This window comes from Lipotes vexillifer, unplaced genomic scaffold (genome assembly GCF_000442215.2).
Source record: "Lipotes vexillifer unplaced genomic scaffold, Lipotes_vexillifer_v1.1 scaffold1117, whole genome shotgun sequence".
NCBI classification, from domain to species: Eukaryota; Metazoa; Chordata; class Mammalia; order Artiodactyla; family Lipotidae; genus Lipotes; species Lipotes vexillifer.
The window spans coordinates 1,920,922-1,930,929 of record NW_006778824.1 but is presented as its reverse complement, the minus strand read 5'-3'; the positions used below and the strand labels follow the sequence as shown (position 1 = coordinate 1,930,929).

Genomic DNA, 10,008 nt, shown 5'->3' with positions numbered 1-10,008 from the left:
TGATGAGAAAAAAGTTAGGTGTGGAGGAGGTGCCACTGTGAACTGGGGACAAAGACAGCGTATCTGATAGTGACTCCGTAAACCTGAAATCAATGGACAGATGTTCAATAACTTACAGAATGCAATTAATTAGCTGGAGTTCTATCAAGTATGGTTCCACCCGGAACTCGTAATTTGAAAAACAAGATTTCTGTTTGAGTAGTACTTTCACAGCCCTTACGTGCAATCGTAAATATTTTTATGAATCTTTCCAAATAGAGTATCTTTAGCTGAAAGACAGTTTTGTTGCTTAAGATTGTGTTGGAAGTCTAAGCCACAAAAATACACTGGTTTAAAATATTTATTAATTCAAAAAAATTTTTAATTTTTTATACAAAGATGGTGAGAAAATCTCATGCAAACTCGGGGCATACAAGAAAAATAACTTAAATATTAATAGGATGATTTTGTACAAAATAATTCTTTTTTAAGTAGGACCTCCCACAGAAAGCACAGCCCCCTTTCCAGGCCTGATGTCCCCGGAGGGGGCTGGGGCGATCGTCCTTTGACCTGTAGGTGGTCCACGGTCCATGTGTCCAACGGTCACAGGTGTCACTATGATGATGAACAGCCTATACACTACTACTCAGAAAACTAGACCCGGGGACCCGAGCCGGGACGTCCCAACACCACAGAACTCCTGAAGGATGGAAGGAACTCATGAAGATTTTCAGAGAAGTTTCAGATAATCAGCTCGACTCATGAAAACACCTTGAGATGGTGAGAGATGGTGTCTGTTTCTGCTGAGGTACAAACCTGCGGCAGATTTAGAATCTGTCTATATTACAAGTAAGTTGCATAATTAAAGCAATTAAGGGAGCAACATATCACGGCAATTAGAAATGCATCAAACTCGGAAAGTTGTACCAAAGACAGCTTCAATATGAAACAATAACCCTCTGAAAACGAAGCCCACGGCCCCTGGGGCTCCCGACCTGGCTGCGTGGGCGCCCGTCCGCCAAGCCTCCGCCACGCTCAGCCTCATGGCATTTGCACACAACTCATCTCATTTTCCGTAGCCTGAGTCTGTTTTCCTTGTCCCGCTTCTTGAGAATAAGGATGAACTGGTTGAAAAAATGCTCCTGGTCCTTCCGTTTTTGGACAAGTCGAAACCTCTGATCCCGGCCGTATTTCTCAGCAAACTCCTTAAATGTGGTCCTGAAAGACCAAAAGCATCCTGAGACCCTTCCTGCAGAAGAGTGGGTCCTGGTGCTCTGAGTACCGCCTGCCCGAGCTCAGGGTGGGGAGCTCCCTCTTCCAGACCTGGGAGCAGGACCCTTGGCAGGAGGACAGCAGGAGGACGGGCAGAAGAAACGGTGCTGGGCCTCCGACCCCACCTGCCTCTGCTCCCTTCACTGGCTGTTATTCCCCACTCGGCCCGGCAGGGGCCTGAGCCACGTAACTCACACACTTGCCCATCTCTGCATCCAACCGGCCCGTGGGCATGAGCCTGGCCTCACCTGCCTCCTGGGCCTGGTGTCACTCTGAGCTTCTCACCCCCCGCCCCCATCACCGCTCCGGCCACACAGGTCTTCTGTCCCCTACTCTCACTGTGCTCCAACTTGCCGTGGTCTTTGCGTATGCTGTTCCCTCTGCCTGGCACACCCTTCCCTCATTTCTTCACTCATCATGTAAAGCCCTCTCCTCATTAGATGTCAGGACCAGCCTGTCTTCCTCGGGGAAACTCGTCCTATCTACGGGTCAGAGAACTGGGTATCACCTTGATGAGCCTCAATTGTGCAACGTTACTCGCCTCTCCCTGCTCGAGTAGAAGTGTGTTACCTGCTTTGTTTTCTATGGAGCATCTCGAATGTCTAAGCCCAGGGGCCAGCGTGTGCTCAGCACCCAAATACTGACTGAATGCATGATTGCCAGGCCAGGGAGTCCCCTGTAAGAAACTCAGTGGCACCAGCCAGGCCAGGCCAGAGCGGGTGGGGCAGCTCAAAGGGCAGAAGGAGTGGACGTGGCTTTGCAGACAAATGGAACCTTTGCCAGCAGCGGCTCCCCATGGCTTTCTCTTCTCCCAGGCAGGAGCTGGAAGCCGGTGGTTGGGACGGCCCCAGGCGGTGGGGCGGGGGCGGGAGGGGAGAGCGGAGGAGCCCCCCCCCCCCCCCCCCCCGCCCCCCCCCGGCCAGAATCAGAAGGTCAGCCCTGCCTGGGGAGCGAGAGGATGGGGCAGCTTCCATCTTCCCCTCCACCCCGTCCCTGCAGACGCTTGCGCCTCCCTTCTGCTTGCAGAGAGCTGGGCTGGAGCTGCAGGAGGGGCCCCGGGTGAGCAGAAGTGCTCGCGCGCCCTGTGCCCGGGGGAGGCCCCTTGCTCCTCCTACTTCTCTTTGTGGAGAAATGTATATTTCACTGCAGATATTTAATTGTTGCACTAGATTATCATAACGTAATGGTTCTTTTCTTATACGTGAATAACAAGATTATACTGACATGGCTGTTAGGAGACAAGATGCATAATTAGCAGACCCATCCTCACTGCTGTCACTAAACGGTGAGTCTCATTCCTTCCTCACCAAGCACTGGTCTCCTTCCTGCACACCCCGGGACCCCGGGACCCCGGGACCCCGCTTGCCAGACGCTTCCCGAGGAGAGAAAACGCTTCTCTCCGGTTTTCAACTTCCTCCGTTCGTTCTTTCCTTCTTCCTCCCTCCCTCCCTCCCTCCCATGATTTCACAATTGCCACGAGGTGTGACTAACGCACACTTATTTGAGCTTCCATCACCGACCTTCCTGGGTGCTGAGAGACACAGGGGGCTTGTTATTTTGGTCGCGTGTCTAGGGGGAGCCTGAGCATCTTCAATCAGGGGCTGGGCGGAGCCCCTTCTAGAGAGGGTCCTGTTCTGGGCACCTCTGAAAAGAAGTATGCCTGAAAAGAACAAAGAAAACTCCGACCCTTTAGCCGTGCCCAAGGGGACAGCCTGGCTTACTGCTGACCCTGGTGGACCATCCAGTGAGCCTGCGGAAGTCCTCTGAGTCACCTGCACTGCGTCTCCCTTTCCCCTGGGGACGTGGCCACCCGCAGTTGAAGGAGGTGGCCGCTGTGGCCAGAGCACCAGCCCGCCAGCCCACGGGGAGGTCCCCGGAGGCTCCTCTCCCCTCTCCAAGACCCCGAGAGCTGGGCAGGGCTGGGATCTGGCCCTGGACTATCCCCACGGCTAGGATCAGAGCGAGGATGACTGGGGGTGGGGCTGAGGGTACTCAGGACGCCTGCGCTGAGCCCGCTGGCGACCAGTGGGCGGCAGGGAGGACTGTCACTAGGACGCCTGCGAAATGGCGGGAAGAGAATGTAAAGAAGACCTGAAAAGGGTTTTGAAATGTCGCAGAATTAGCTACGTTTGGAATAAAAACTAGTTTTATAATCATAAAAGTAATATGTGCCCAGTGTACGTTTCTGAAAGATAGCAGGCAATTAAATCTAATTTCAAAGAAGAGTAAATTCACTTCTACCGCTGATTTTCCTTCCCTGTGCGCGTAATCGTTTTCGTAATTGCTGAACACATTCTGAATATTTCTCCTTTGCCTTCATAACCTATTCATGGGAGGGGGACTGGGTTGGCTATGGTTAACATTTTACCAATGGACGGACACAGACCAGTGGCACCAGTGGTAATGATGGGAGCTCTCCAGGACCTGCCAGGCACGTGTGTCTTGCCTACATGAAGCCCCACCCGCCATCCCCCTAGTGGCCCGGGAGGCAGGGCAGCTACACCCCCTCAGATCAAGACACCTGAGGTGTGAAGGTCCAGTGCCTGACCCTGCAGCGGGGGCCAAGGATGGACAGGGCTGCTGTGCACTGAGGCAGGGGCTCTAGATCCAACTCCCCCCTCCCACCCAGGGTCACCAGCTCGGGGGACAGAGCAAAGCCAGGGCTGGAACCCAGAGTTCTCATAGAAAATCACAATTTACAAATCGTTAGGCCCACATTTGCTTTCCGAGGTTAGCATCTGGTGATGGGGATAATTCATGCGAATTTTTTTCCCATTCAGAAAGTATCTATCCTTTAAATAGTCAAAGAAGTTTTCTGAGGCCTATGTAACCAACACTAAATTATATTATCCAGTTATTGGCCAATGAATTAACCAATTATTGATCAAAATGTAGATGCCTACATCTGCATGGAAGGCAAACATCAATTAATGTTCATTTAAACATGATTTATTTATGCATTATTATTAAAAATGCATGATGGCAGCCTTATTATTAAAAATCATAATGTGTAAACGTCCATCTAAAAATAAGGTCCCAATTTAAAATAAAAATACATCAAAATCAACCATTTTTCGCTCATAAAAGTTATACTTGTATAATTAAGTAGTACTTGTGCATTAATTTTTAAATGTCAATTAAAGTTAATTTTAAAGTCGAGTTCAGCTTATGTATTCTTCTAGTTTCTAACATCGTTTTCATATTAGTTTGTTGCATTTCATGGGAATAATGCCTGATTATCTTAGGTGAGGTTGACAGCCAAGTTCACTCGGGCCCTTTGCTGGTGTGGAGCGTCTTCACTTCACACGCTGGACAGCTGCCCAGGCGTGTGGAACCCAGGGGCTGGTGGGGTTTATTTTGCTGTTGCTGTGTATCGTTTGTTTTACATTTGTACCCCTCCATCATTAGATCAGGGGAATTAGGCCCCATCTCACGAGGGCTGACCTATTGATGAGTTATTTTGGCCTTGGAGCCAGGGCTGCTGACCTGTGGAAAACCACCACGTAAGGTGGACAGAGCTGCTGGGGTGCCTTTGGTTAGCAAGCAGGGCTGGGAGGTTTGTTCACAGCCGGCACAGGGGAGAAGGGCTTCCCACTCCAAAATTACACGTTTGATGTCTATGGAACATAGGTCACATGATTTAACCCAAACTGACTTTAAAAGACCCCTTACAAAATTTGGTAAATTTCCAGCCCCAGAAATCGCCTGGCCTTAACTCACTTTCCATACCTGGGTGAGAGTTTAGATCCCTCTAGAAGTTTTCTGAATTCTTCTTTGGCCAGAAGCAATTTGCTTTTCTTTTCCTTGTATTCTTCTTTTATTCTTGTCTTGACAAACTGTTCAAATATCTTAAGACACACACAAAACAGAACTATTACAAGAATGCGTATCAGAAATGAACTCCTGCGCTTCAAACACCACACAAAACACAGCAAGAATCTGAGATAAGCCCGTCTTTTCCACAGTCGCTGGAGCTACAAACTAGAGCCTTTAATCTGGCCTCTCCGTGAAAGCAAGTGTCTGGACAGTTACACCTGCTCCCCCACGAGGCCAGTGTGCTTCTCCACGTCCAGGCACCATCTGGGGGCCAAACGCTGAATCAGCCTGCTTGGAAATCCTGGGTATGAGTGGGCGGCCCTCTCTAGAGGTGTGGCGGGAGCAGTGGACAGTTTGGAAATCCCAGCTCCAGTGCTCTGATATTTCTTGTTTTACAACCTCTTGAGCACCACTTACCTGCACGCGCTGTCTCACCGACTTTCACATCCTGGCCAGCGGTACCATGACACGTGAGAGTCTGTACTTTGTTCTAGTAATCCCTGTGGCAGTGTAACTGGCATTTGAGTCTCCAAAATGACTTTGAACTTGTGAAAAGAAAGTCAACCCAGCATCTCTGGTTTCCCACACTCTAGTCTTCAAGAAGACCCACTTGCGAACAAGGGTCTGGTTCCCCAGAGGCTCCTGTGGGCAAGGTGAGCCTCTCCTTGGTGTCATGGAAACACCCAGTGAGGAGACCCGACCACCGGGCACTGCACTCCCACTCCCCAGCTGGATGAGAATAGGCTTTGAAGGCTACCTCAAAAGGAAAACCAGACCCTTAGCCCAGAGGATATGGATATTGTCTGGTAGCCAAATCCATCCAAGACCCTGGGAAGGTTTCTCTTGGGTACTGGCAGCCGACATGACAAAATGCCACCAGGGAATCCTCCTTTGCAGTAGACCATAGAGTGAGCCTCCCTTGCTTGGATTAAGACCGCTCATTGTTCTAATATCAGAAAATTGTCATTTGTAGACTAAAGCCAAAGGGAGGTGGAGACAGCTGTTTCATTCCCAAAGCTCTCCAAGCCTCGAAAACGTTAAAAGGAGAATAAACTGGAGAAAATTTAGATGTGTGTACGAACGCAGATAAAAAGATCAACAAAAAGCCCACATCTGGTCCTATGAGGCCAAATGAATAGCAATTCTATACCAACCCGATCGGTGGCCGCTGCAGATACTGGAATCTGAGCCGAGAGCTCAGGGACTCTCCCAGCCTCCTGCCGAGGACATGGAACCAGGAAGTGGCGACTTGGCCGAAACCCCATCACTCCCCTGCAGAACGGGTCTCCCGGCTCTGCCTGATGGTTTCAGATTCCATTTCAGTCACGGCCAGCCTTTACAGGAGTATATATACAAAACGCTACTCGTCTCCTGAAGAATCATCAGCGAAATGAAATATTCAAGAACAGGCCTTAGACGAGAGCGTGCATATGTATTTAAGTAAGAATATGATCGGCTTATTTCACCTTCAAGGCAAGTGGTAATGTAAACTCTCCAGTTCTTTTATAATTTACGCTAATAAAAAAGGTAAATGCAGGGTTATTATGCAAATAAAAGCGTGTGGGTCCATCATTAGTCAGAGTTCTGCTCTATTAATTTTAAATCTGGCTAGAAACCCTGGCTGGCGGTGGGGTCAGAGCTGGTGAGCAAGGCCCCCTTCTCTCTCTGCCTGGAACCATTTATCCCTCTAATCAGATTTGCTCCCTCCTCTCCTTTGCTCTGCTGCTTTATTTATGCCGCTATAATTTAATGTAACAGGTTTTTTTTTCCCTCCTCTTTAACAAATTACACCAGTTTTATTCAAAATGGGGCATGACTTTTTAAAAGAGAGACCATTGGCCATTATCTCGTCATGGCGTGTTCTGGTGAAATAAGATGGAACAATGTGTTACCATAGAAACAGGTCTGATGAGCGCTCCCAGGACCCCTACTCTCTATTTCGGCTCATTCACATCTCCTCTGCAGACCCCGTGGAAGGATGGATGCAATGCGCACACCATGAGCCTCGGCTTTTCCCACGAACACTATGTGACAGTAGGTCCCACGCAGAGTCCATGTCTGGTGCTTGCCAGCCCAATTCATTCATAAATAGGACCGTGTTTTCTGAATGGGGCCCAAATATTGTTTCCTTCAACAGTTCAGCTTCAGCCCCGTGCCTCTTAGAAACCACAACACTGTCGATTTGCTGGGGTGGGGTTTCTCTTACGATGCAGGCATTTAATCTGAGGCCTCTCTGGTGCTGAAGTGCCTCAGCTACGGGGAGCCTGCTTTCTCCTCCTGGTGGGGCTCTGGGACCACGCTGTGGTATGAACACAGGCCTGATGTTTCCTCTGCATGATTTCCCAGGGACGTCTTTTAAGGCCCCCCACCAAACGGCGGGCTCTGGCTGTGAGCTGACCTTCTAGTCTGATCTGTCTGCCCCAAGAGCACCCTGGCAGTCACAGCCCCTCCTGGTCAGCGCCTCTCTCTCTCACTGGGGCTGTGGGTGTCCAGCCGCCCTGCTCCCGTGGGTGAGTCTTGTGCCATGACCACCCCCCAGACACCCGGAGGGCAGGAGACCCTGCCCTGCCCAAGGGCCTGGTCCATTCCAGGCAAACAGCGCCCTGAGCTCCCTGACGTCTAAGCGACGGGGCTTAAGCACTGAGCCATCAGCTCGGCTTTTCTCGGGGGTTTGCGGGGGGAGGGGCCTTTTTCAGCTTCCTTTACAGAGGCTGCCGGCCTCTAAAACCGCCCACGGCCCAGAGACGGAGCAGCGTTGATCACGACGGTCGGTGACAGAGTCTACAGCTGTGCTGACCCGTATCTGTTACGGTTTAAAATGACCTTGTCACCAAAATAAAGGGGCTTCTCTCTGGTCACAGCTGGAGAGCTGAACTTTGTGATTTGTAATAGGGCAACAAAAGGGGGAGATATTACCAATGATTAAAATCACCGAGTTTCCTCGGCTGTGGGATATAAAACACGCAAACACAAAGCGAGGCCCTGCCCGCTTGGCCTGCATGGAGCCCCTTGGTCTACACCTAAGGGAATTGCACGAATTGATGTTGATGACAGAATTGAAAATAAAATTGCACTTTCCATCCTCCTGGCCCGGGCTTTCCCAGACCGAAATCAGATGGATGCCGCCAGGGCCGCGACATCGGAGGTGAGATGACCCTCGTGGGCTTGTGTCTCCAGTGATGGCGCCTGGTCACCCACTTTCCACATGTATCTGCTCTGCACTCAGAGGGCGGAGGGAGGGAGACGCATGATTGGGGCGGGAACAGGGGTGCAGACGCAGAATCTGGATCTTCTGGAATTTATCTCGGGGCCCTTCCTGGATGTGCTCCAGGAGCCACCAGATCCTGGCAGGGCTGTGAAAGCTCAAGTGTCCCCACCGGTCAGCACAGCCCGTCCCTCTGTCTGTCTGCTCAATCCGGGAGACAGTTCTGGCTCCGTGACTTGACTTCTCAACAAGCCAGGGCGGACCCCTGTCAAGTGTCCATTTAAAATTACCTCCAGGACAGCTACCTCTAATCCATTCTTGCTTTTCTGGGGACCCACTTTCTAGAAAAGTCCATCCTTTACTTTTGCTACTATTGTTCCCTGGACCCTCTCCTATTTCACTTTTATTATATCAGATCTTAAGTCTTTTTAATACAGTCACCCAGGATGTGGTTAATGTTCCCCAAAGCTGAGTTTTCACCTCTGTATTTGTCTCATGGGGTCATGAGCAGGCGGTTCGCCAAGAGCAGGTGCCAGGGTAGCCTCCCGCTGCACCCGTAGCTCTTCCCATTCACAAGCTCACAGGCCAGCAATCAATTCTCATGGCTTCCCCACTGACACGGCAAAGGTGACAGGCACCTGCTCGTCCGCAGAGCTCTCAGGACGGAGCATCGCTTTAACTCTGCGTCCTCGAGTCCATCACCACACCTCCTACCACCTTACCTGTTTCCGCTCCTCGGAATTTAGCAGGAGATAGCGCGGATCAAACACGATTTTATGTAATTCTTTCTCCCAGGTAGAAAACGCTGACACCTGAAGAAAGATAGTCAATAGAGCTGCTTTTAGCATCTCATGCTGAGCCTGGAGTCACACTGCAGTGATCAATGGTGAGAAACAGCACTAAGGAACCAGGGGTTCAGGGATGTAGCATCGTTTAAAAGTGTTCAACTTGTCAAACTTTTAAGAAAATCAATTTTTAGAGCATTTGAAAATATAATTTCTAGACTCATGACACTATTTCCTCCCTGGATATCTTCCAGAGCCATGCGTCCTGATCTAAAACCCCAACTGTGCCTGTGAAGCTGCGACATTCTGAAATGTCACATTGTGAAAGGAGATATTTGTAAAAATTTTCAGGACACCGCAGGTCGTAACAGAGGGAGTGTTTTAGAAATGATCAGAGTTTGGCACAATTTTAATTGATTTTTAATCAACATTTAAACCTTTTTTAGGTAGGTCACCTTTTTAAACAAACTACCCTACTTTCTAACAGTTTTAGATTTATAGAAAACTTGCAAAAATATTATGAAGCTCCCGTCTACCCCATACCCAGTTTCCTATACTGCTGACACCTTAATGTTAGTATGCTACATGTGTCTACACTATTATTAATAGGAGTCCACACCTTACTCAGGTTTCTTTAGTTTTTGCCTAATTTTTTTTTCTGTCCCAGGATTCCACGCAGGACACCACATCACATGTAGTCTCATGTCTCCTCGGGCTCCTCTGGGCTGTACAGTTTCTCGCTCTCCTTGGTTTCGATGACCTTGATAGTTCTGAGGAGTACTGGTCAGGTATTTTGTGACATGTACCTCTGCTGGGATTTGTCTCAGTGTTTCTCTTGGTTTGACCAGGGCTGTGGGTTTGGGGAGGGAGACCCCAGAAAATGTGCCCTTCTTGTCACATCCTATCAAGGTCCATACTGTCAACGTAACTTATCAGAGCTGACGTTGACCT

General features: G+C 49.6%; 1 protein-coding gene across 1 annotated transcript in view; it reads right to left on the bottom strand.

The window, feature by feature from the left end:
- Window positions 1–1,040: 1,040 nt before the first annotated feature.
- The window catches only part of TCERG1L (transcription elongation regulator 1 like), a 215,095-nt gene continuing 206,127 nt past the window's right edge, over window positions 1,041–10,008 (bottom strand). Inside the window, exons 13-15 of the mRNA XM_007452015.1 lie at window positions 8,995–9,084; window positions 4,981–5,099; window positions 1,041–1,197 (exon numbers count right to left, since the gene is read on the bottom strand). Coding sequence (XP_007452077.1) covers window positions 1,041–1,197; window positions 4,981–5,099; window positions 8,995–9,084 — 366 coding nt within the window. The remainder of the gene's footprint in view (window positions 1,198–4,980; window positions 5,100–8,994; window positions 9,085–10,008) is intronic.